This window comes from Rissa tridactyla, chromosome 10 (assembly GCF_028500815.1).
Source record: "Rissa tridactyla isolate bRisTri1 chromosome 10, bRisTri1.patW.cur.20221130, whole genome shotgun sequence".
NCBI classification, from domain to species: domain Eukaryota; kingdom Metazoa; phylum Chordata; class Aves; order Charadriiformes; family Laridae; genus Rissa; species Rissa tridactyla.
The window spans coordinates 16,858,896-16,884,904 of NC_071475.1; the positions used below are offsets into that span (position 1 = coordinate 16,858,896).

Consider the following 26,009-nt stretch of genomic DNA (forward strand, 5'->3'; position numbering starts at 1 on the left):
ACCAAGCTCCACAGCCCCCTTCTTCTAGCTTTGCCTGGTGGTCTGCAGCTTCCCCATGGAAAGCACTTGCTTCTGGATAACTGGGTGGGGAAACTGAGGCAGGAAGGTGTGAGGGCCATGCCCACGTTGCAGGGGAGCAGACCTTGTCCAGCACCACCTCTCCCCCTGCCCCTGCCTTGCCCCCCCTGGCTGGGGTTTGTCCCCCTCCCCAGGGCATCACCCCCATCCCATGCCAGGACCCAGCACCTCTGGCCCCTGCTGCGGTGCTGTGCCCCAGCCGGGGGGAAACAGCGGCCGCGATGCTCTTCAGTCCCCACACACCATGATCCTGGGGTCTCAGGGCAGGGGGGAAGACAGGGATGATGGCCGCGGTCACACCAGGGGTCCCCGCGCCTCCCCGGGGATGGGAGGAGGGGTCACATCACCCCAGTGACTATGTACAACCTACAAATAAATACCGTCTCCTGTGGGAGGGGGGGAGTGCGTGTGTCTGCGTGCGTGTGTGCGTGGATGTGTATATATATATATATATATATTTATTTATTTATAGATATTTTTAATATTAAAAGGGGGGAAAAATAGACCACTGTGCTAGCAAAGTCCCTGATGATGGTTTCATGTAGGCCCGTAGGTCTCTGGCTGGTGATTCCGGCGGTTCCGAGGCTTCTTCTGGTCCTGCTGCTCCTTGGCTTTGAGGCCAGCCAGCGGCTGGGGGGGGCTAGCAGCCATGTGCCGCCAGTAGCCCTGGCAGTACTGGTCCAGCAGTCCCATTTCAGGCTGGGTGAGGAGCTGCAGCAGGTCCTGGTAGCGGGGAGTGGGGGCGCCTGGCAGGCTGGGGGGAGTCTCGGCCTGGACCAGCACGGCGTGGACGGCACGGCCGCTGAGGACGCGGAGCTGCACCTTGGTCACCGTGTGCTTGAAGTTGTTCTCGGTGGCGGTGCAGGAGTAGAGGCCACTGTCAGCGAGCTGGAGGGCGCGCAGCAGCAAGCCCTGCTCCGTCCGCAGCACCCGGCCCTCCACTCGCAGCTGGTGGGGGGGGGAAACGTGGCAAGGCTCAGCCGGCTGGTGCCTGGCCTCCCCTGGGGTCCCCCGGCACCCCCGGTGCAGCACCCTGCCCTACCTCTTTCCGCCGGTCGCTGTTGTCCTTCTGCAGCAGCCACTTGATGCTGGCCTGGGGGGAGCGGGGCTGGCACTCCAGGAAGGCGGTGCTGCCCTCCACCCCGTACTGCACGGCCTCCACCGTGTTCTTGTTAGCTGCAGGGGCGGGACACGGGCAGCCGGGTCACACGCGCTACTCCGTGCCCCTGCCCCACTGCCCTCCTGCACAGCCCACCTGCTCTCCAAGGGAGAGCTCCTGTCCTCCTCCAGCCATGGGTCTGCCTGCTCCCCAGTCACCCAGCAAGTGTGCTCCTCCTCTAGTGGAGCCATGCTTCCACAGGGGTGTCCATCCATCCATCCGTTTGTCCGTCCATCCATCCATCCATCCATCCATCCATCCATCCATCCATCCATCCATCCATCCATCCACCCGCCCACCCACCCACACATGTTCATCTTCCTCTGAAGTACCTATCCACTCATCCACCCACTTATTCATCTACACACCCATCAATTTGTGGTCATCCTTCCCCCACTGTACCCATCCATCCCTCTGCCCACCTGTGCAAATCTACTTGTTCTCCTCCCCAACATATCCATCTGTCCATCCATGTTCCATCCCCAATGTATCCACCCACCCATGTTCATACTCGTCTCTAATGTATCCATTCACCCATCAATCCATCCATTCATCCACCCATCCATCCACCCATCCATCCATCCACCCACCCACCCATAGGCGCTCATCCTCATCCACATTGTATCTACTCATCCATGTTCATCCTCCTGTCCAATGTATCCATCCTTCCTTCCTTCCTTCCATCCATTCATCTATCCATCCATCCATCCATCCTCACTCTCCTCACATATATCCACCTACACAACCATCAGTCCACTAGGGCTGGATGGTGCATCCATCCACCCATGTCCCCCTCTGGCTGCTGCTCACACCCTCCTACTCCCTGCCCTCAGGACACCCCCCAGCTGCCCCCCAGTGCCATGGGGCTGTGCCCCAGACCCCACTCACCGTTGGAGTTGTAGCCTCGGCACTGGCGAATGGGGTTGCCGTGCCGGACGTCCTGCCGTCGGCTCCTCCTGTGGGGAGGCGGGAGGTGAATGGGGGAGCCTGGGGCCGGGGGGTCCCTCCCTCCCGCTCCCCCCCGGCCCCCCGTACCTCTTGGAGGAGGCAGAGTAGCGGGTGCAGGCGCTGCCGTCCCAGGCGCAGTAGGGGTCACGGGCCAGGCAGCAGTCGGCACAGGCTTCCCCATACACGTCGCAGCGGTGCAGGGCCAGGTGGGTCACCCCTACGGCCGAGGACACGTACAACTGTTGCTGTTGGGGGGGACAAAGAGGACAGGTGAGATGCTATCTCGTCCCCACCCTGCAAGGAGCCCCCCCAGAATGAGCTGCAGCCTCCCGGTACTGGGACCGGCCGAGACACCAGAACCACTCAGCTTGCCCTGTGGCCACCCGCGTGCCTCCCTGCCAGCCACTCTGGTGCTGTGGTGACACTGGGCAGTGCCACGGCTGGGCACATGTAGGATTTTCCTGGCCCCTCGCCACACACCATGACTCACCCTCTTGGAGGAGATGGTCATCGTCTTGATGGGTGCCGGCACCTAGACGGGAGCAGGAGCAAAGGAGATGAAGGGGCGACTACCTGCCCTGGCACTGCAGCCCCAGGGTGGGCACCCCGCACACCCCCAGGCAGCTGGGGTGGGCAGGGGTGGGCAGGGGGAGCTGCGAGGGGACAGCAGGCAAGACAACCAATGCTTGGGGTCCCTCCAGAGCCAGCCAAGGGGTGGCTGGTGTCCCAAGGAGCTGACTGGTGTCCCAAGGGGCTGGCTGATGTCCCAAGGGGAAGGTTTATGTCCCAAGAAGCCAGCTGGTGTCTCAAGGGGCTGGTTGGCTGGGCTGAGGACGCTCAGCAGAAGGTGGAGAACAGACCAGCCCTTACCTTGAACACCTCAATCTCCTCCAGCATGAGCTCCTCCGTCTCCATGTCATCCCGGGGGAGCACAATCACCTTCTGCACGGTTCCCCGATCTGCAAGACACCACAGTGCCCGGGTGCTCAGTACCACACCTGGGCATCTACGCCCTCCCCTCCTGGGAAGGGGGTCCCTTCTGGAGCTGGGGGGTGGAAGGACCCCCCAAGCCCATCCCCATCTCTCTCCTGCCACAGCGGGCAGCTGTGCCTGGGGTGCGGCACGTCAGCTCAGGTCACCACATGTGGCTAGGGACTGCCACCACCCAAGGCAGGGTGAGAACAGCAGCTGGGAACAGGCAGCGGGACAGGGGAAGGTCCAAGATGGATCATGGAGGCTCTGGGATGCATGTTAGAGAAGGGGAAGCACCAGGCTGGGCAACAGTGCCCCCAGGATGGGCACTGGGACTGAGGAAGGACAGGGCACGATGCTGGTGCCTCTAGGATGGGCAATCGGGCAGGGGAAGCACGAGGCTGGATGACGGTGGGCTTGGGATGGGCAATGGGAAGCATGAGGTTGGATCACAGAGCCCATAGGATGGACACTGGGGTCAGGAAAGTATGAGGCTGGATGGTGGGGCCCCTGGGATGGGTCAGGAACCAGCCTGGATGGCGGCATCCCTAGGATGGCAGGTATCATGCTGGATCGCTGGCCCTGGGTACGGGAACTGGGCAAGGGGAAGGACCAGGCTGGATGGTGGGATGGGCACCAGGGCAGGGGAAGGACCAGGCTGGATGGTGGGTTGAGCACTGGGGCAGGGGAAGGACGAGGCTGCAGCCTCGAGGAGGGGCAGGGATCTCGGGGGGGTGGGTCTCAGCCCCTCGCCTGGCTCCAGCATGGCAGAGGGCACCGTGTTCTGGCCAGCCCTGGTGGTGCCCGTGCCCTCCGGGGCCGCGCCGGAGCATGCTGCGTTCCCCGCGGTGCGCGGCGTGGGTACCTGTGCCCAGGAAAAGCACCTCATAGCGCCCGTCTGCCGCATCCACCTGGTCGACGGCCACGGTGGTGAAGCGGTAGTTGACGTTGGTGCGGACCACCAGTGGCTGGCGGTGGGTGGGGTAGACGGCATGGTACATCAGCGGGTGCGCGCGCATGAAGTTGATCACTTCGTCAGGGTAGTCCTTGGTTGACTTCATGGATGGGGTGAAGGTCCCCCCAGGGCACTGTGGCACAAACATCACCAGCGCTCCATGACCCGGTATCCGGACATGGGTCCGAGGGTGCCGTCTGCCCCGCAGGTGCCGGCTCACCTCCCCGTGCGTGCCTGGGCGGTACTTACGGTGCCCGGCCGGGGGTAGGGCATCTTGCCCGTGTAGGGCATCCACTGGTAGTTGGGTCCCTCTTTGTGCGCGAAGGGCCCATTGAAGACCATGCGGATGTCGGCCATGGAGTAGACACAGACAGCAGAGCCTTTGAAGACCGACCTGGGAGGAAGGACCTGCTGCCACCCTCTGGCTTGGCGCTGCCCGCCACAGAGGCATCACTGAGACCCCCACCCAGCTGGGGACCCCCCTCCACTGCTCCGTGCCGGGAGGGTCAGCACTCACCCCGAAGCGGAGAACACAGCGTAGATAACAGGGTTCTTGGTGTCCTGAGTCTGCTGGATGAAGACGTCCTCTTGGGACAGAAAGATGGGGGTGTCACCATGGGGGAGGCAAGACCCACCTTGTGCCCAGGGACTCTGAGGCAGGGTGGGCAGCAGCTCCGCGTGGGAGAGGTAAGAGGTGGGGGGCAGCAACAGGGTCCCCAGCCCTCCCCAGGGTGACCCCCAAGCCCCCAAGGGGTGCAGAAGGCCCCTGGCCCCCATCTCCCCCACTCACGGAGCTCGTCAAAGTGTGTTTCGATCCCGTCGGGTCCCGGCACAGAACAAACGAGCCGGGCCTTCAGGAAGGTGCTCCACTTGTTCACGAGGCAGCAGTGGCCCCCGTCGTCGTTCTGCAACGGAGGGACCCCCATGCTCAGCTCTGCCTGCCCGCCCCCGCTCCCCTCCCCGTCCCCCCACCCCTCCACCTACCAGACAGATGCGCCCAATGCGGGAATAGACGCCGGGGCTCAGCGGGGCATCAGCCGACTTCTCTCGGAAGAAGAAGTAGAGCTTGTCGTCGTTCCTCTCGCTGCTGTCGGGGATGAGCTGGGCACGGACGAAGGCTGGGTCTGGAATGGCATGGCACGGCACTGTCAGCCCAGCAGCACTCCTGCCCCATGCCGCAGCGCAATGCTGAGCCCCCCTCTCCTTTGGCACGGCCCCACTCCTGGGAAAGCACTTCCACCAGGGCAAGCGCCGGATCTGAACCAGAGCTCCAGAGGTGGGCTGAGGATCTGAGTCTCTCTGGTGACCATTGGTGCCCTAGGAGGGGCTCGAAGCATCCCTGGGAGCATCCCTGAGGTCCACAGGGTGGAGGGCTCCAGCATATTCATGAGCAGGGCGGTGGGAACGGGTCTTTTCCCCCTGGGGAGGAACCACACAGCCTGGAAGCTTCTCAGGAAGCTTCTCCCTGCCATCCATCAGCCGGTGCCCAGCCTGCGCTGACAGCTCCCCCTCTTCAGGTTACCACCCTGCCGCCTCCCCGGCCCGGCAGGATCAGCCCATCTGCTCTGCTCTGTTTACTCAGCTGCCGCCCCACAGGCAGGGGTGCTCCGAGGGGGGCAGGATGAGTGCTCGGGGTCACTGATTGCAGGCGACATGGTTGACATCTCAAGCCCTGCAGAAACCCATGCACAGACTCTGGCAGAGCCAGCCTCATCTCGCACCAGCTGACTGCTCCCACCATCCAGCAAAGCTCCCAGCATGTCTGTCACCATGATCCACACAGCTATCTCTCTGCTATTCTGCCTAGATTTCCTTCCTTCCCTCCTTCCCTCCTTCCCTCCCTCCTTCCCTCCTTCCTTCCTTCCCTCCTTCCCTCCTTCCTTCCTTCCTTCCTTCCTTCCTTCCTTCCTTCCTTCCTTCCTTCCTTCCTTCCTTCCTTCCCTCCCATCCATTCATCCATCCCCCATCCTTCCGTCTGTCCATCCATCCATCATACACCAATCAATTCATCCATCCATCCATCCATCCATCCATCCATCCATCATCTGTCTATCCATCATGTGTCCATCCATCAACTGTCCATCCATCTGTCCGCCCACCTACCCATCCCACACCACCACCCATCCATCCCACACCACCATCCATCCACCTGCCTGTGCTGGCTACTGTCTCTGTCCTGGGAGAAGGACACAGTATGACATGATGGGTCTCGTCTCTAGGGCCGGAGCCGTGGGGTTCCCAAGGAACCTGGGCCAATGACACCCGAACTCACCATTGAGCCAGCGTGAATTGTACTGGTCTGTCCTCATGGCTGTCTGCTTGCCCATGGTGCGGAAGATGGCTGCGTCCGTGCCCATGAAGTCAATGTAGACGCCAGCGTAGAGCTCTTCATCTGCAGAGGGCAGAGATCAGCTGGAGACCCCCACCTCGTCCCATCCACCCACCTTCTCCCACTGCCCCAGGCTGCATCCAGTCCCAGCTCCGGCCGGTAGCCACCAGGCAACAAAGGCCCACTGCCTGTGGCCATCCCAGAGAGCTCGGGAGGTTGGCACTGGTCTGTAACCAAGACTTCCACCTCCGCTGGGCCAGGTGCCCAAGGACCAGGTGCGTAAGGACCAGGCATCCTGGGTGCCCAGCCATCTGCAGCTGGAGTGGGCAGGAGTGGCAGGGGCATGAACTCGACTCCTTGGGGATATTTGGGCAATGCAGGAAGACAGTGGGAGTTGTCCCATCTTGCCTGCATGCTCCTTCTGCTCAACACAGGCAGCGCTGTCCCCGGGGAGCTACAGGACTCACTTATTAACACAGAGACGGTGTCTACTTTGGGGTCGTAGGAGCACTTCCCCTTGCCCGACTCCAGCTTGTCCGGCTCCAGGTAGAAGATATAATCCTAAAAAAGGAAGCAAACCAAGCAGCTGGTTAGACTTTCACCTCTTCATCCCTGTGGCACCTTCTAAAGCTCACCAGGAGAGGCAGCCTCCTCCAGGATGGAGTCCAGCAGTGAGGACAGATGTGGATGGACCACACCAGGGGTCTGCAGGTCTCCTGAGAAGCTGAAGCCCCTGCAAGCTACTCCTCCAATGTTGATGAGTGCTTCTCCATGCCCTCCACTGCTTGGAGACTTGGCTGAGCCACCAGGCTGAAACGGGACATCCGTGCCCCAGGCCCGCTTCTGGGCAAACATCTCCCTCCGACCACCTCTTGGCTCTGGCTGGCCACGCCATACATCACCACTTGGCCGGCTCCAGGTCACGCAGTTCCAGCAGCTTCAGAAGGCAGGATATGGCCCACGGCACAGCTCAGCACAGCTCGGCTGCCAGACCCGCCATGGTCTTCTTGCCAAGACCCATTTTCCAGCCGGCACCGCCGGGGTGGCATCGCAGTGAGATGCTGTGCCTACTCCAGGGGACCTGCCCCATGTTGTTAGGAGCCTTTGCCTTCCCTGTGGCCATCCCCAGCTCCATCACACATCCCAGGCTCGGGGCCAGACCAACACTGTCTCCAGAGACGCACGCAAAACCCTCTGCTGGTGCTGGCTGGGGGCAGCCAGGTCACCCCTCAGCCCGGTGTACAGACCCCTGGAGACAGCACTAAGCATGGCAGCATGGAGGACCTCAAGCAACCAAATCAGGCTGGCAGAGCTGTCTGCTGGCCGTGCCCTGGCTTTGACACAGGGGCAATGGAGACAGTGGCGGCCACCCTCTGTCGACAGGTGAGGAGGGTCCTGGCAGAGCCCCTGGCTGCGGGAAGGGCAGGAGGGGCAGGGAGCCGGGATGCTCACCATGTGAGGACACCTCCCACCGGAGGGCATCCCCATGCCAGCTCCTCCTGGGGCATCCTTACCCCAGAGACGGGCACAGCCACACTTCCGCCATCCCCATGGCAGCACTGTGCTGCCTGCGCCACCGTCACCATCACAAACTCCTCTGCTCGGTGCCGGCCCTGCTCCTGAGCTGGCCAAACTGGCCACACCACTTCACCCTCCCAACCGGGCAAGCCACTGCCGTTCGGCTAACGTGTCTTGAACCGCATCGGAGCTGCCAGAGAGCCGGTGACGGTAGTCCCCAGGAAGCCCCTCCTTGGGGCACAGGGAGCCTCGCCAGGGAGCTTCTCCCTGCGGATGCTGGGGGCCAGATCCATCAGGGAGGGAAGAATGGGGGGTCCTGATGGGGCTGAAATGGCAACAGTGCTTCCCCACTGGGGAAACTGGTAGCAGAAGCTGCCCGAAGCTGGGGAGATGCTCGCAGCCAAGCATTGCCCTCTGCCCTCCTACCACCCACCCTCACAGTAGAGGGGCCAGGGGACACAGAGGGACAGGCTGCCATGGGGTGCCCGCACCCCACACACTCCCCAGCCCATGCACCGACCCACATTAGTCCGGAGGGGAGAGACTCGGGGGGGTGACACTGTCAGGGCGGGCTGGATGCTGGGTGTCCCCAGAAGCTGGGGATGCCATCGCCTCCCCGAGCCCGCTTGCCCACTGGGATGACACAAGCCCCTCCCGGGGCAGGGCAAAGCAGCGGCTCAGCGATGTTTTTGTAGACCCTACCAAAACACCTTCTGCACATCGCCTCGGCATCCTCCCCTGAACTATCCAGAGCCCCACGGCTCTGCCGACATGTGGCCCCGCTTCCAACGGACACAGAAAGCCCGGAGCTGGGAAAAGCTGGCAGCGGGGCATGGGGATCCACCGTCCCTGACAGTGTCCCCTGCAGGGGACCCGTGCACGGCCTGGGAGGAAGGAGTTAGTGAAAGAGAGAGAGCAGAGATGCCAGGCCGGTGGCTGGAAGATGCTGTGCCGAGAGGGGAGGACATGGCGGGGATGCCCATGGCACGGGGCGCCCGGCCCAGGGGTCGTAAACATGCTGGTGGGAAGGAGAAGGAGCCCGCGGCTCCGTTGTGGCCCGGGGGAGAGGTGGGCACGGCTGCGGCGGGCTCCCAGACTGGTTCCCACCTTGCTTTGTGCTGGTCTTGGGCTGAGGGGGCTGTCGGTGGATCTGCTTTCCCGGCCTCCCGGCTGGCTCGGCGGAAACCCCTGGGGAAAAGGAGCAGGGCAGAGAGTTAGCGCCAGTGGGGAGCAAGGACCCCCCGGGGCGGGGGCGGGCGGGGGGACACCAAGAGCTGGGGTGATGGATGCCCATGGAGCAGCAGAGCCGCGGTCCCTGGGGTGGTGCTGGTGGGGCTCCGCGGATGCTCTGGGCTGGGCTGGCCTCCAGCAGGAGCTTCTCCAGGATGGATCCTGCTCTCTCCGGCAGAACCAGGGTGCCCCGGCGCGGGGCAGGAGAGAGCAGAGAGGTGGCTACCTACAGACGGTCAGGTTGTGTTCTTGCCTGGGGACACAATGCTGGCACCTGTCACCCAGCTGGCAGCACCCCGTGGATAGCAGCAATGTCCCAGTGCCAAGCTGCGGCACTGGGGAAGCTACCGGCACCGCAGGGGTCACCAGGACCCCCTGTCCCTGACACACCACTACTGCCTCCACCGGAGGGGACACACAATGCTGTCCTCAATTGCACTGGCACCCCTGGTCCTCAAATGCTGACACTGCCCAGTCCAGTTCTAATCCGGTCCCAATCCAGTACCAGTCTGGTCCCAATCCGGAGTGGCCCGAGCACCATCCACCTCTCTCAGTGCCCCTGCCGGGCTTGGGGGACCCTGAGGCAGACCCCCGTCCTCCACGTCCAGCGCCGTGCTCCTCCCTTGGCTCACGGCACCCAGCTTGCTCCGAGAGGACACAGCCCAGGACCTGCCACCCCGGGGTGGGGGGATGGACATCCCCCGGGACACCCGCGCTGCTACTTGCAGAGACTGGCTCCCTCCCAGGGCTGTCCCGAAAGCGCTCCTCTGTTGTACATCCAGCCCAGTGGCACGCAGCTTTGATGCCACCTTCTTGCTGTGCACCATGGTCCTCAGGGCCGGGTGACATCCATCCAGGGAAATCTCCGACACGGCCAGCACAGTCCCTGCCATGGTTCTCCCTGTGCAACACCGGTGCTGGCGTGGTGCCGGGCATCCTCCACATCCGTAGCAAGGGGCTCAACAGCCCAGAGGCAGGTGGGAAACCAGGGGGAGACATGTCCCTCGCCCCGGCGGAGATCCAACGGTGGCCGCGGCCAGCAGGGTTGGAGGGCACGTCGCCTGGAAGCCGACGTCAGGGTGAAGAGAAGTCCTCGGTCTGCGAAGATGGCTCAGCCCCACTCGGCAGCACAGCACCGTTAGCCACGGTCACCCGTCAGCCCACTGCTGCCCCCCGGCTCTCTGCCCCCCCAGACCTCCCAGCACCAGCAGGCAGAGCCGAGCCTTGCTGCGCCACCCTCCCACCCCCCACCGCAGACCTACAGCAGCTGTGCCGGCACCACCGGGTTGGGCACTGGATCAGTCCCCCCCGTCCCTCCCGCCCCTCACCTGGGCTTTGCGCCCGCGGTTGACGAAGGCGCAGATGGGGTTGTAGGCACCAGTGCCGCACACGTAAAGGTGGGTCCGGTTCCAGGGCTGGATCAGGCGGATGAAGTTGCCACACTCCCCCTGGGAAGCAGAGGAGGGGGTGCCAATCCCAGCAAGGGGACAGGGGCACCCTCCTTCCCACCGCCTGCCAGCACCCATGCCGGGGTGGGCACCACAGGGTCCAGCCCCCTGGCATGGGGCAGGAGCTGGGGAAGGGAGAAAACAGGCCAAGGAGACAGGAAGGTGGGAGGCTGGTATGGGGCATGGGCTGGCATGGGACATGGCATGGGACCATGGGTTGACGTGGGTCATGGGTTGGTATGGATCATGTGATGGCATGGGTCATGGGTTGGTATGGGTCATGTGATGGCATAGGTTATGGGTTGGTATGGGTCATGTGTTGCCATGGGGCATGAGCTGGCAGGCTGCAGGGCCCAGCCCTGGCTGCCAGGAGGATGCAGTGTGGGGATGTCAGCCTCCTGCTTGCCCATGAGACTCTGTGTGGCTGGGACAGAAGGGGTGGCAGGACACCGCAACACCTTGGAGTGCCACTGGCTGCAGATGCTGCTGCGCTACAGGGGACCCAGGGGATTTCCAGGGTAGGACGTAAGGACATAAATCCCCCTCCAGTGCTGGGCACCAGCCCCCCCACCCCTACCAGAAGAGGGTTCGTGGTAGCCACTCACGTTGCTGTTCTTGCCCGACAGGATGCACTCCTCAATCCTCTGCTGGGATGCGGGCCAATGGATCTGCAGAGACACCAGTCCAGGGGAGACGAGGGTTCCCACCCAGCCCAACCTCTTCCCCACCAGCACCAGTGATGCTCATCGAGCTCTTGCCCCAATACCCGAAATGCCCGCCTGTGTGCCCAGTTGCCCCCCTTCCACCCATGCCCTGCAATGGCAGCTTACAATGAGAGGCTCGCGGTTGATGTCGTGGAGGTCTAGCGAGAGGACGTAGTCCTTGCTGCCCACGTACATGCGGTCGTGGTCCTCGTCTTTCAGCAGGATGCGGTAGTCGCTGGAGTTGAGGAGGAAGTTGAAGAAGTGCGCCGTGCCCGTCGCCTTCAGCTCTGCAGGGGCAAAGGGGCACGCATCAGCACCCTGGGGACCCCCGCCTTCCCCAGTACCACCCCTGCCCCTAAGTCCAAGCCTGGTCCCAGCTGCAGGACCTCCTGTGAGAGGAGGTGGGCACCTTCCAGGTCATGGTGCCCATCTTTCAGGCCATGGAACCCACCTTCCAGGTCATGGTGCCCACCTTCCAGCCCTATGGTGCCTACTTCCCCCTCCATGAGCACCATGATGCTGACACCTCTACGTGGGACATGGGGCAATGACGGAGATGCTCACGGATGGTTGGAAGAACCAAGAGTGGGCAGGGGAGGGGGCAGCAGGACCTGAGCTCAGGAGACCCATCACCCCACTGAGATGGGGGAGGAAAGGGGTGGCTCCAATGCATCCCATCCAAGAGCCCACAGCTCCTCAAACCTCCGGCATCACCCCTCTCCTGCGCCGGTCCCCCTTCATCATGGTCCCCGTGTCCCATCCAGGCCACTGGCTCCTTGGATGGAAGAGCTGGGACCCCAAGGAGGCAGCTCCCAGCGAGGGGACTCCCCCACCCTGCACACCCCATCCCCCCTTGGGAAGTTATTTTTAGCTCGAGTGTGGGAGCAATGAGTGAAAGAGGATAATGAGGGTCATGAATATTCACAAGTGCAATGAGACAGCCAGATGGAAGGCAGAAGTGCTGCAGATGATGTGGGCCGGTGCCAAGGACCACGCAGCAGGGGCCAAGGCATGAGCGACACAGAAGACCCTACCCCCATGGGACACCAATCTGCCAGGGATGCCACCAACTTTGCAAGTGCCACCCCTTTGGAGGTGCCATCCCTTTGGATGCCACCAACGGCCATCAGATACCACTCTCAGGCATCAGGTGCCATGCCCACTGGACGTCATCTTCCCCAGCTGCCACCCCCTTTGCAGATGTCACCCCCTTTGGATGACATCCTCAGCCATGAGATGCTACCTCCATGGGATGACATCTGCCCCAGATGCCACCCACTTTGGAGGTGCCGCTCCCTCTGGAGGTGCCACTTTCTCTGGATGCCACCAACAGCCATCCAATGCCGCCTCCATGGGACACGATCTGCCTTGGATGCCATCCCCTTTGGAATTGTTACCCCCTTTGGATGCCACCCCTAGACATTGGATGCCACTTCCATTGGATGCCATCTGCCCCAAATGCCACCCCTGTGGAGGTGCCACCCCTTTAGAGGTGTCACCCTTTTGGATGCCACCAACAGCCATCAGATGCCACCTTCCCACCCAAAGCGTCACCCCCTTGGATGCCACCCCCATGAGCATCCTCACCCCACAGTTTGTCCCTCCACACAGGTGCTGGGGCCGGTTTGGGGCTGGGGCAGCCCCCTGGGGTCCCCCCTTTCCCAGCGGGAGCAGAGGACGGTCCCGCAGGTCAGTAGCAGGAAGGAGCACGCTGGCTTCCAGGCAGGGCCGGGCAGGGCTCCAGCGGCCAGCTGCTGTTCCCAGCTGGGATGCCAAGTGCCTGCAGATCACCCCGACCTCCCGCCTCCCAGCCCCACAGCGGGGCTGGCAATGACCCACGAGTGTCCCCAGGGTCCCTTCCCATCCTAGGCACCCTGGGGACATGGGGGTCTGCCCTCTGTGGGGAGCAGGAGGGATGGGGTGGGTGCACAGCCTCGGGGACCCCCCTGCTTGTCATCCCGGGGGTGGGATGGGGAGCTGGCAGGGGGAGCAAGGACCTCCGGGGCAGGGTGGGCACCCACCCTCCTGTTAGCCCGGGAAAAAGGGGGGGTCTCCATGGGAGCCCACACCACGGAGGGCAGAGGGTTGCCCAGACGTGGCCAGATCCATGCTACCCGGTGTCACCACCTCCGTCCTGCGGCCAGCAGTGGTGCTCCCTGGTCCCCAGCCCCACAGCAGGACACCCACAGCCCACCCAGCACCACAGCGGCGAGGCCAGTACGTGCTGGGCACCACAGGGCGGAACCCCCTCTGCCCCCCCGGGACACACTGCGGGAAACGGTGTCACGGGACGTGACATCAACCTCCCCCCAGCCCAGGGGTCCGCCTGCCTGCCCGCTGGGGCTGGATGGACGGGGCGAGCGCAGTGGGGTTTGGGGGTGCCCCCTGCCACGGCAGAGGTGGGGTGGGGCTGCATGAAGGGTGGGGGGCTGCCCCCCAGCCCCAGCACGCTCCTCCTCCTGCCTCTCCCATCTGGGCTCCAGATGCTCCCTGCTGCCAGTGCTGGCTTGCCTGCCACCCGCGGTGTCCCCTGCCTGTCCTGTGGCAAACTGGGACCAGTCCCTGCCTGCCCCGTGGCCAGTGGCTGCCTGTGCAGTGTCTGTGTGTGTGCCCAGGAAAGGGCAGAGCGGCTCCGGCAGGGGGTGACGCAGGCGGAGGAGCAGGAGAGGTTGCCACCGGTGCTGGGAACCCACTGTCCATCACCCTTGGGGCAGAGACAACCCCGGTGCGGGCAGAGCCGGGGATGGTGGTTAAACCATGTGGGAGATCTCATGTGGGACAGCCCTACATCTGCCATCACTGCCTGGCTCAGGGATGCCATATCCAACCTCTCCAGCGGACACAGTCCCGTCATCCCACTCCCAGCTGGAGCGGGACACCATCAGTCCCACGCATGGCAGGAGGGTCCTGTGCCAGCGACAGTCACAAATACCCCACATCCATTGGGACGGACAACCCCAGGGCTCAGCAGGGGACGGGGCCAGCAGCACAAAGGGCCCCGTCACCCGCCTCGCCGGGGGTGCCATTCAGCCCCCCACGCCCCAGTGATCAGAGGGGCACCCCCAAAGCGGGGCGGTGACGGACCCGCTGCCCCGTGACGCCCTCTCCAAAGGGGACGGAGCGGGGGGGCAAGCCCCCGCCCCAACCTCTGACCTCCCAAACCGCCACCCTCCCGCCCTCCCGCCTAATCCCCTGCCATCGCGCCCCCAAACCTGCCCCCAGCAGCCACGGGGGGGCCCAGGGGACGGAGCGGGGCGGTGGGGTGTCCCCCAGGGCTGGAGAAGCCAGCTCGTTAGCGGATGCGCACTGATGAGCGTATTGCCTCCCACATCCCCACCGCCAGCCCCACTACCAGCGGAGCTTCCCCGGCTGGCCGGGAGCCTAATCCCATTTTAATTGCCCAGCACCGGAGCCAGGAGCCACCCGGCATCGCAGCCGGGGTGGCCACCCTGGGGATCATCCCCCCACAGCATCCCACGGAGTCCCCACCGAGTCCCTCCCCAGCAACTTGCCTCCCCAGCATCGTTTGGTGGCCTTGGGCGTTGAGATTTATTTACTCCGTGCTCTTGAGCGATGCCGGCGGCCAGGAGCCCCTCAGCCCCTTGGCTGGCAACGTGGGGCGATGCTGGGCTCTGCCCCATGATGGTGGTGAGCGGCACCGCCCAATTACACGCTCTGCAAAGCCAAATTCCCCCTTAGAATGCCAAATCCGGGCGGAATTCGCAGCTCCGGCAGCTGCCCACACGTCAGCCCTTGCTGGCTGCCACCACCGTCCCCACGGGGCAGGGATGAGCGCTCCCTGCCCATCGTCGCCCACCGACACGCAGACTGCCACTGATCTCCAAAGCATGGGCAAGATTTTGGAGGGTGGGGGGGGAACCCAAAAAGATCATGCATCCCGGGGTGCTGCTCACCCCAGCCCCCCAAATTCCCCCGACCCCCCCTAGGCATCACCAGGGTGCCAGCACAAAGAGTTAATGCCATTAGGACCCGAGCCCGTCACCTCCCCAGGTGCACCATCGCTGTACCCCCCCCAAAACCAATTACAGGCGCTCTCACCTAATTAGTTTCTAATTATGGGCTTGTAGCGCATTCAACATAATTAGTATGTAAATTACACGGCGTGTTTATATTCAATAACCGCTCTCCCCCCCCTCGGCTGGCGGCGGCAGCGCCTTTTGGGAGCCCTTTCTTTGCATGGGGGTGAATGAATTCACTCCAAATGCCGATGGAGAAGCCCGGCGCTGATCCCAGGGGAGCCCAGCCCAGCAGGGATAAATCCCAGCTCCAGCCCGGAACGTTTTATCCCACACAAATTTAAAGCATGCCCCAAATTTTGGGGATGCTCCTCCCTAATTTTTTATTTTTTTTTTTTTCCCCCTGCTGGAAATCCGGGATGTGGGTTTCTGGGTACCCGGCAGAGGGGAGGGATGGGGAGTGATGCTGGGAGAGGGATGGGGGGGCTGGATGCATCCCCCCCGCCTGTTTAAAGCATTTGTTGTTATTGGGGCTGATCAAAGAGCTGGGTGGGTCGACCGATGAAAGCAGAATTGCTTATTTGTTTGAGCGTCACTCCGCTACCCCTTGATGGGTTATTTATGATGTAATTAAGCTAATTACATGTAATAAGAGAGTTTCCGTGGCCCCCAGCCAAGCTCTTTTCCCATTTAACCGATTCACAGGTGGGAGGAAACCGAAGCCGCCTTGCTGGGGGGTTCGGGAGATGAAATGGCTCCAGCTCCCGCTCGCCGCTTTCCTCCCGCCCTGGGCCACCCCCAGCTCCCCCCCTGGGAGCATCGCCCCATGCCAGCCCCTGCTCCCCCCAGCAGGGGACAGGTGCCATGGCCACCCGGGTCAAATCCCTTGGGATAAAAGCGGGGCCAGCCGGGTGCTCCCCCCCCTCCTCCCCTGCACCGCCCCGGCCACCATCACCGCCAGGCCAGTTGGGCATGGGCCAAAAAAACAAAAAGAAAAAAGAAAAACCACATTTTTTCAGGCGAAACCGCTGATTCATCCCCCGGCCAGCCTGCCCCAAGTGCTCGCAGGGTGGGGGGGGATGTGTCCCAGCGAGCATCGCCGGCAGGGGGGACCCCGTCCCCACCGAGCATCACTCGGCAGCCGTCACCCCGGTCCCCACAGGGAGCTGGGCCAGTGGATGCTCCAGCAGCAGGAAAACCCTCTCGGGAAGAAGCCCGGCTTCGGAAAAAAACACTTTAATCCCTGCAAAAGCAAAGGGCTGAGCTGGGGGGGTCCCTACCCGCCCCCTTGGCAAGGGCTGGTGGCTCTGGAGCCGGTGTGGGGGGTGACACACACACATCAGGACCCCAGGAATGGCCATGCTGACTGTGCTGCTCCAGAAGGAGCGTCGCTAATTTGAGGGATAACGAGCTTATTAGCTACTGGATGGGGGGGCTGAAGTCACACGGGTTGGTGGTTTTTTTTTTTTTTTTAGGGTTGGGGGGGGAGGGAACAAGGATTAAGGAGCTTACGGATCTTTGCAGCCGGAGCCCGGGGGGCTCAGCCCCAGCGGCAGCCGGTCCCAGCGGGTGGGGGGGTCCTGCCACAGCCCCCCACCGCCCCAGCCAGAGAAATCCTCTTAGGGGGGCTCAGCCCCACGTCCCCGCCCCCCAGTGCATGGGAGAGGGTACCGTGGTGTGTCCCCCACCTTCAAGGGGTCTGAGGAGCAGCATGGGGGTCCGGGCACAAACCCCCCCAACCCACACCGGGGTGGGGACCGATGGCACCGGCTCTCCCAGCACGTCCCCAGGGCTGGCTGTCCCCAAGCCCTTGGCCCTGCCTGTGCATCCCCCCCATGTCCCCCCCATGTTTATCCCAGCCCGCTGTCGCCGAGCGGTGCCCACAGCTGCGGCAGCTTAGGAGGGCGCCAGGGTGGCCCCCGGGGACACGGTCCCCTGGCCGGGCTCCTCTCCAGCCATCTGCCACCCCCAGCCCCGGATCAAACGTGCCGAAGTCCGCCGGCCGCCAGCCGAAATGCCAGCGGGGCAGGAGGGGAAACTGAGGCAGGAGGAGCATGGTCACGCAGAGGGCTGGCGGCATCACCAAGAGGAGACTCCACAGCTTGATTTATTCTTTTTAAAGTGATTTTTCTCCCCCCCCCCGCTCCACAGGAACTGCCCTGCCTCTCACTCGGCCCCTCCCAGCCAGGGCTGCCCCCCCTCCCGGCTGGACCTCTGCCGCAGCTTTTCCGAGAGGTGCCGGCATGGCTGTTCCCGTCGCAGCAGGGCTGGGGGGGCGGGGAGGGGGGGGGGCGGCGGCTCCCCCTTTGAAGCCCCACCGAAGAGCCCTGACCCTGAGGGCTTCCCGCAGTGATGGGGGGCCAGAGCCCACCCTTCCTTCCCGCACGCTTTTCCCACGCCGGACAGGGAGCAGGACACGGAGGGATGAATCACCATCATCATCATCATCACCTCCTGCATCCTTGTGGGGAAAGCACCGGTTGGGCAGCCAACCCCCTCCCAGTGCCCGAGCCCCCCGGCACGGAGGAAGGTCCGGAGGAGAGGGGGCCGCAGGATGTGTACGGGAGAGAGAAGGCGGGGGGGAACTGTTAGCAAGGAGATGATTAAAAATATCCACCCTATTTCTGGCCAGCACCAGGCTGGGATCTGGGAAGAGGCTGTTGGCAAAAGGGAGCGGAGCCGGAGCCGCTCCCAGCGCTGTTCTTTCCGTGCCGGTCACCTTCCTCCTGCCGACACATGGACAGGAAAGCCTTGAGAGGGAGGACAGACGGACAGGGACCACGGGGGTCACGGGATGGGGAGGGGGGAGGACTGGGGTTGACCCTGTCCAGCCCATCACCCTGCACCACGGGGGGAAGGAGCTTGGCTCCAACCCCTTTCCTATTGCTTCGTTATTTTATATATATATATATATCTAATATTTTTTTTTAAAGCTCTCAGAGACGATGGGGCTCCGTGGAGGATGACGCAGGCCCCGGGGAGCTGCGACAAACCTCCGGCGCGCGATAACAAGCAAAGGCAAACAAACCCCGAGACGCTCCCGGGGCTGGCAGGGCTCCAGGCAGCGCGGCCCAGGCGAGGCGCCGGGGGGGGGGGGCGGGATGACACAAACACACAGGGACATGCAGCTCCTGCCAGCACAGCTCCTTCCCCGGCACCCCGCCGGGCGCCAGCTCCAGGCCATGGCCACCTCCGTCCCATCCCATGGGGATGCTTCAGCCAGAGGGATGCTGGTGGTGGGGACCTGCACCCCAGCCCCAGCGTCATCCCTCCAGCCATGCCCACACCAATGGCCACCAGGTCCCCCCCAGCGGTGCCACAGCCGTGTCCCTGCCGGCAGAGCCCACCTCAATTCATCACACCAGTGCCCAGCTCCCATCACATTCAGCTCCGCTGCCTGCTCAGCTGCCCTGGGGCATTTGGGGCCAGGAATTTGGGTAGCAGCCTCAGCTCCTCAAGCAAGAGAAGGGGCTGGGGCTGGCCGGGAAGTGCCGCTGCCACCCCACATCTCACGGCCCCACGGCTTCGAGGATGCTGCGGGCACAGTATCAACGTGGGGAAGGCTCTTACCAGCAGCTCGGCGTGCGGCTCCCGGCTGGCCCTCGAGGAAGACCCTGGGCTAATTCTCCGCTGCCACTGCTGCGAGAGCATGGGCAGGGAAGGGGCGAGCGCATGCCTTCCTGATTCCGGCATGCTTGCATCCGGCACACTGATGGCATTTCTTCTCCATGTGCAAGTGTGAACTGGCCCTTTTCCCACCACAAAGCCCCTCTGCGGGCAGCGAGGGCACGGGGAGCCCTGTCAGGCCACCCCAGGCAGGAGGGAGAAGGACCAGTGATCCCAACACAGGCGCTTGGTGACACTCCCGGGTCCCTGGGGCATGGCCAGGGACTTCTGCTCCACCCAGCCAAAAAACCAACCCCAAACCAGCCCCCACCCCGCGGCACAGCAGGCCTAACCATGCTTATCCGGAGTTAATCCCACTCCCCGCGGCTGCGGGATGGCCACAGGCGTTAACACACACCTCGCCGGGGCGGCAGGCGCCGGGTGCCAGGACTTTGCCGGAGCCTCCCGTCGCCTTGGCCACGAGGAAGGGATGCTCCAAGCCAGGGCAAGAGACGCATCCCTGGGTGGCAAACGGCAGCAGCCGAAGCGCCCCGCAGCCCCCAAAATCCTCTGAAACCACCTTTCAGAGAGGAAAACGGCGCCTGCCGTGCCGGGAGGAACTGCTCGCTCCTTTCCAGCCTGGACTTGTCCCCTGCCTCTTCATACCAGCCATTTTTCCTGTCGAGACCAGCCCTTAGCACCAGCGGCTCATCCTGCCTGTACCACACTTGCCATCAGCACCCCCCGCCCCGAGCCCCTCCTGCCAGGCTCTGCCAGCCCGGAGCCGCCGTGCTCACCGTGGGCTCTGCCACCGCATCCTGGGTTTGCCCATTCGGAACGTGACCGGAGGGCAGAGGCACGGTGGGACGGTGGCGCAGGGGCGCAGGCAGCATGGCCCCCGCTCTCCCACGGCATCTCGCCTCCCCCAGGACCCCAAGGCAGGGCAGATGCGAGGCTCCGCGCGTCTGTCACCCTCCCGACACGCGTCCCAACGCTGGGATGCATCCCAGCGGGCAGCCAGCACTAGGGCAATGGCAGCATCAAATACACCATTGCCGGCAGGGGCAATTTTTGTTCCGCTCCTCCAGGTTTCCAACCCCAAGCCCTGACTCATTGCCCCCCATCCCCCCCCCCCCCCCCCAGCATCCCCACAGCAGGAGCAGCTCCGATGTTATTTTGGTCAACCCCTCCACCCCAAAGCTTACCCCGGGGTCCCCCCCACAGCTCCCAGAGCCAGCTGGGTGGGTTGGGCAGCCCCGGTACCAAAGGGTTAAGCCCCTTCTTCCCCCCCCTGCCCCCCCAACCAGGCATCCTCCCCTCCTGCCTCTTGCCGGCTCCCTGCCAGCTCCCAGGTGCTAATACCAGCTGGGGGGGGTCAGGGCAGCGTCAAGCTGCTGTCTGGACTCAAGGGGCTACTGCGGGGGGGCTCCCCACACCTCAGCACCCGGCTTTGCCAGATGGAGGGAGCCACCCACACGCGAGAGGAAGCGTACTGGGGGGACTGGGCAGGCAACCAGCCCCCCCCAGACTGGGAGCAGGGGGCAGACTGGAAGCTCAGACATGGTACAGATCCCCATGGAGCTTTCTGAGGGTGCAGCCTGCTGATGCCCCCCCCCATCCCACGCTCTGGGCGAGGAGGAGCAGCCTGGATCGGGGTGCCCTTGGTCTCCTCCACCTTCTTAGGGTCCCACCCTGCTCCCCGACCCCCTCCGCCGGGCTCTTACCTTTGAAGGAGAGCTGCACCCTGGGGGTGGCGATGCCGTGGTCCTTGGCGTGGGTGGCCCGCCAGCCCAGAGTCAGCAGGGTGGCCCACAGGAGGACACCCACCACGGGCATGGTGGGCACACACCGGGGCACCGAGGTCGAGGGGAGTCCGGGGTGGGGGGGGGCTGCCAAGCCTGCCAAGGAGGGCACAGGGGGGAAGGACATCAGTTTTCTGCACCCACTGCACCCCCGGAGGTGGGGGACAAGCCCCCCACATCCCGCTCTTCATCACCCGCTGGCACGCAGCATCCTCCGGGGAGAGCTGGGAGCCAGCCTTGCAGAGGGGGAGTGCTCAGCTGAACCCCACTGAGCAGGCTGGGGGGGTGGGGGGGGGGGGAGGAATCGGGGGGTGCCCAGCCTCACCTCCTCGGGTGCCCAGCCGAGCGCGCAGGGCGAGGCGAGCGTGGTGGCGAGCACCGCAGCAGAGCGCTCCTCCACCCAAACTGGCGAGCCTTGCCCAGGTGAGGAGCATCCCTCCCCGTCCCCCCCCCCCACCCCGAGCCTGCAGCATCCCCACCCCGCCAGGCTGGCTCCCCCCGCCACAGCACCCAGAGGGGTCCCATCCCCAGCCCTCTCCCATTCCCGCTTGCCCCCCCCCCCCCCACCTCCTCCCAGCCCCCGGCAAAGCCACAGCGAGCAGAGCCGGGATCAAATCTTTCCAACATGAAGGAAATCTGGACTTCATTATTCCAAGAACGTACAAAAAAAAAAAAAAAAAGGGATTTTTTTTTTCATAAATAAAAGAGGAAGAAAAAGGAAAAAAAAAAAAAGCCCTGCCTGTGTGCCAGGCAGCTGGACTCCCTGGGGCTCCGGCACTGAGCGGAGTCCGCCAAGCTGCCTCCAGCAAGCCACACACGCACCCCGGCACGGCACGGCACAGCACGGCGCGCAGTGCCCCCGGCATGCCCCCCTGCCCCTGCTGGAAAGGGACCATCACCTTGGGCCCGGGTCCCCCCTCCCGGGGAGCTCTGGGAGTCTCGGGGCAGGATTCGGGAGGAGGCCCGTGGTGGGAAGCCCCTCGTGTCCCCAGGGAGCTTCACACCCAGGGTGGGATGTGCTGCCCCGTGGTACCCGGGTGGGCTCGGGCATGAGGGAGCACCTGGCCAGCCCAGCCGAAGGGGCTCTGCGCCGTGGGGATGGAGCTGCCACCCAGCATACGGCACCGGGGGGTCCCCACTGTGCCACCCCCACGGGGATGTGCCCTCCACAGCTCTGCCAGCTGCCACCGCACAGCCCCACGGGGGACGGGCACACAGAAAGGCGCCAGGGGGATGGCGGGGAACCCTTCGGGGAACCCCTGGAGAGGGATGCTGAGCTGCAAGGGGGGTACCCGCGACGCCAGCCCCAAGTGGGACAACGGCAGCAGCATTGTCACCAGCGGGTGTGCAAATGGGGTGCCCAAGGGGGTGCCACCACAGCCCCTCCAGCGATGCACTCCCTCGGGCGGCCGGGCAAGACCTGGAGCGTGGTGGCACCGCTGGTCCCTGGGGCTCCATTTCCCCCCCGCCCCCCTCGCTCTTGCCTTTGGAGTCAGTAAATATTTCGATTTGCTCCTCTCCCCCTGCACACACAAGCTCTGCTCCATTGTACTGGCATTCGGTCCCTTTCCAGGCTGCCCCCACCCTTCTCCCACCCATTCCCAGGCTCTGCCCTTCCCATCAGCCCGGCCGGGACAGCCCGAGCCCCCCAGTCCCTCCACCAGCCAAAACTCCAGTTGGTTGCAGTTAAACACCCACCCCCCCCTTCCATCCAAACCTCCCCCCCCTCTCCCCGGCAGCTTTAGGAAATAATTCTGGCAAATCCCACTATTGCATTTGGATGGAGCGGCGTACGCGTCAGAGACAGGGAGCGAGATGGCAAACAAAGGAAAAGAGGGAGAGGAGGGGAGCGCAGTGAGCGCAGGGCGAGGAGGGGGGGAAAGGGCCGGCGGGGAGCAGGGGGCACCCAGGCCTGGCCGGGAAAGGCAAATTCCAAGGAAGCAAAAAGGGGAAACGGCCCATTGGAGCGCACCTTGGCCGGGAAATCTCTATTTCCAGGGTCATCTGCGCTCCAGGGAAACTGGAAACTCCAGGGGAGAGCGGCCACGTTCCTCCCCCCTGCCAGCACCCGGGCTGGCTGGGGTTTGGGGGGTGGGTTTTTTTTTAGGGAATTAAAGTTTGGCCATTGCTGGTGCTGCCGCTGGAGGATCAAAATCCCACTCGGCTTTATCCCCCCTCCCCAGGCCGGTCAACCGAGCGCGCCGAGCCGAAGCAATTAAGGAAAGGTTTTCCTGGCTGGAATAGGAACTCCTATGGGAGGGGGCCGAGACACCGGGGCAGAGGGGGTACAGGGAGGGGGAGTGCAGAGGGGGGTTTGAGGGTAGGGCTGCCCGCACTCCCGGTCCCAGCGGCCTCCGGAGCGAGCCTTGGGAGCAGGAAACGTTTTGGGAGGGAAAAAGAAATGCAGGCAGGATGGGCAGCGGGAGGGGAGGCTGCCCACGGCGCCCCAATGCACGACGCCCCCCACCCGGGGCGGAGGGGGAATAAATAAGAAATAAAATAAAATAATAACGCTAATGGTCCGCCGCGGCCTCTCGCGCCCGGGGAATAACTTTGCACAACTTTGCAGCGCCGGCACGCCTGGCCTGTCCCCAGGGAGAGCCCCCTGTCCCCTGCTCCCCGGCCCTCCCCCCCCCACCACCCCCTGGGGCTCGGGGTCCCACCGGGGTGGGCTTCGGTTGCCCCATGCCACCCGCTCCACGGTGCTGGGCGGGGGAAGGGGGCTCTGGTGTGTCCCCCCCACCCTGAGCACCCTCTCCCTTGGGGGGCACCCACACTGCCACAGCCCCTCGGCCCCCCTAGCTCCCTGCCAGCCTCCGTCCCTGCCTGCACCCTGCCCCCGGGGACCGTCCCCCCGCGGGACCGGGGGGCGCCCGCCCAGCCGCGGGCTCCTGGGGGTGGGGGGACCGGCAGAGACATCCCCCCCCACACCTCGGTATTGCCGGGTGTGTGTGGGGGTATTGCCCCCCTGCGAGGCGCGGGGTTCTGCAAAGCCCCCGGTGTCGCTGCCAGCTCGGGGCAGGGGTCCCAGCACAGGAGCCACCAACACACCCCCCCACCTGCAAGTTGCAGCGCGGCGCGGAGCGGGGACACACACACGGACACACACACACACACACATGAGTTCCGAACGGCGGAAAGTTTTTCCGGGGCGCCCCCCCGGCAACGCCGGACCCCCCCCCTCCTCCGCCCGCCCTTACCTCTGCGGGGGTCCCGGCGGCGGCTGAGGCGGGGTGGGGTGTGGGAAGGGGGGGGGGAGGTGTGTGTGCGCGGAGGGCGGCGGGGCTCAGCGCCGCGCCGGGCACCCGCGGCCCCCCGCCATCTCGACTGCCGCCGCGGCCCCGGCCCGTGGAGCGGCGGCGGGGCGGGGGGGGGGGGGGGGGGGGGGAAGGGGCGGGGCGGGGGCGGGGCCAGCGGCGGCGGCGGCGGCCCTGCCCCACCGGGCGCCGCAGCCCCTGCGCTCGCCGCCGCCGAGGAGGGGTCTCATTTGCATAGCCACGCCCTCTCAGCCCCACCCACGGCCCCGGGGCCGCCGGTTCGAGCCCCGGCGCCTCCCCCTCCCCGCTCACCTCCGGCCTTTTGTTGCTCCGTGCCGGTGGTCCCCCCGGCGCCGTGCGGGGCGGTAAGCGGCTCGGTTGGGCTCCGGTGGTCAGCACCTTCCCGCCGGCCCCGGGGAGGGAGCGGATAAAGAAGCGCCGCGTCCTGCCTTTGTCTGCCGAGGCGGGCGGCGGGGGGCGGCCCGGGGCGGCGGGAGGCAACGGGGAGCCGAGCCCGGGAGAGCCGGTGGCTTTGTGAGAGCTTCGGCTCCAGAGAAAAAACGCCTCCCACACACGGCAACTCCTTGGGCAGGGAGCGGGGCTCCTTCCCCCGGCCCCACCTCGCTCCTTCTGCCACCCCCCACCCCGGTTATAGCCCCCCCGCCCCCGTCCGGTGACCCCCGACCCTCAGCCCAGGGGACACAGGTGATCCCAGCCCTGCTGCGGGCTCCCAGCATCCCTCTGCTCCAGGATCTGCTGCCCCTTGGGGTATCCCTCCCCAGGACCATTCCCCTGGGTACCCCTGCACTGAGAACTGCTGGCCCCTGTCTGATCCCTGCCCGGCACCATTCCCTCGGTATCCCTCTGCTCCAGGGTCTGCTGGCCCCTGGCTGATCCTTGTCCGGCACCATTTCCCCTGCACACCATGGCACGCTTCCCTCCAAGGCAGGGACTGGCAGGCGCCGTGCAGCTGAGCCCCATAGCTCTGTCCTGATCCGTCCTGCCCCGAGCTGGGCACCTTGGAGCCCGTCAGATGCCAGGCACGTGCCTTAGTCCCCTGCTCTGCTCCCACCAGGCTGGGGACCTCTGCGGTGCCACCTGCAAAGGCAGGAGCTGCCTCCACCCCCAGCTATGGGTGCGATCCCCCTGCAAGCACCACAGAGCTTGGCCCCAGGCCCCCCACTCTAGCAAAACCTTCCCCCTTGGCCTCAGACGTCCTGTCCACAGGTTTGCCGGCTCTCCTTCTGCTACGCTGCTCCTACGCAGGGTAACGAGGCGTTAAGGATGCTGAGAAAGCACAAAAAGGGGTGCTGGAGGGGAAGGTGCCCTGATCTTAGACCCATCATGTGCGTGGGTGGGCCTGTACTGTTCCCCCACACCCAGGGCGGTGCTGGTGCCTCCAAGCCCAGGTCCCCAAGCAGGAGCAGGGCATGGGGGAGCCAGGGCTGTCCCGGCACAAGAGCCACAGGATGGACAGTTGTCAACACCCACAAGCAGACCTTGCTGCTGAAGTGATTCCCCTCCTTAGCGCAGCCCCCCGGCTCTGTCCCAATGCCCCTCCATCGCCCCAGTTCCACCAGAGGGAGAGGGGACTGTTTGCAGGGCAGGGTCTCCAGCCAGGGCCACCTTGTCACCTGGCACCCGCTGGGGCTGGAGGAGGAGGCAGAGGGGGGGCTGCTGCCAGCCCCACTGTGATCTGCACCCTGCTGCCACCTCCTTTCCCAGGGATGACTCCTCAGGAATAAGCATCTCCGTCCTCTGCCCTCACACTTCTCCTCCAGCTTTCTCTGGAAAATGAGGAGTTTGTCACCGGCTTTCTCATCACAGGCCACGCTGTGTGCGGGAGAGGGCGGCCGTAACGGCCTCAGTCAGCAGGACAAATAAATGGCCCGAAACACGATACGCGAGAGCTTCCTGGGATAAAAGAATTTCTAAGGAGAGGTTTTATTTTCCCCTCGGAGCCCCAGCCTCTCATGGTCTGGTCCAAACACAAAGGCTGTCCTGAATTTCTCGTCTCACTTTCTCT

The 26,009-nt window shown here is 64.3% G+C and overlaps 1 protein-coding gene across 2 annotated transcripts; it reads right to left on the bottom strand.

Annotated features, from left to right (window-relative positions):
- Window positions 1–574: 574 nt before the first annotated feature.
- On the bottom strand, window positions 575–24,052 carry LOC128915857 (semaphorin-3F-like). 2 transcript variants are annotated; one of them, XM_054216701.1, is made up of 19 exons: window positions 23,927–24,052; window positions 20,649–20,822; window positions 11,468–11,628; window positions 11,243–11,305; window positions 10,518–10,637; window positions 9,067–9,147; window positions 6,909–7,002; window positions 6,385–6,504; window positions 5,097–5,236; window positions 4,903–5,017; window positions 4,630–4,699; window positions 4,362–4,506; window positions 4,023–4,245; window positions 3,056–3,144; window positions 2,676–2,717; window positions 2,273–2,430; window positions 2,126–2,193; window positions 1,121–1,254; window positions 575–1,026 (listed from the first exon to the last, which is right to left on the bottom strand). In XM_054216701.1, exons 2-19 carry the CDS (start codon window positions 20,758–20,760, stop codon window positions 616–618), a joined length of 2,346 nt encoding a protein of 781 aa, XP_054072676.1. In that variant the 5' UTR covers window positions 20,761–20,822; window positions 23,927–24,052; the 3' UTR covers window positions 575–615. The 2 variants fall into 2 exon arrangements, with proteins under 2 accessions (XP_054072676.1, XP_054072678.1); XM_054216703.1 differs by lacking the exon at window positions 9,067–9,147 and having other exon boundaries at window positions 23,927–24,051.
- Between the last annotated feature and the right edge of the window lie 1,957 nt (window positions 24,053–26,009).

What these genes read in the sequence shown, in the direction of transcription:
- LOC128915857 (XM_054216701.1), bottom strand. Translation starts at nt 20,760, where the DNA reads ATGCCCGTGGTGGGTGTCCTCCTGTGGGCCACCCTGCTGACTCTGGGC. An exon ending in TGTCGGGCAAGAACAGCAAC is followed by an intron (nt 10,638 to 11,242) that starts GTGAGTGGCTAC and finishes TCTGCTTCCCAG; the next exon opens with GGGGAGTGTGGCAACTTCAT. An exon ending in ACCGCGGGCGCAAAGCCCAG is followed by an intron (nt 9,148 to 10,517) that starts GTGAGGGGCGGG and finishes CCTTTTCCCCAG; the next exon opens with GGGTTTCCGCCGAGCCAGCC.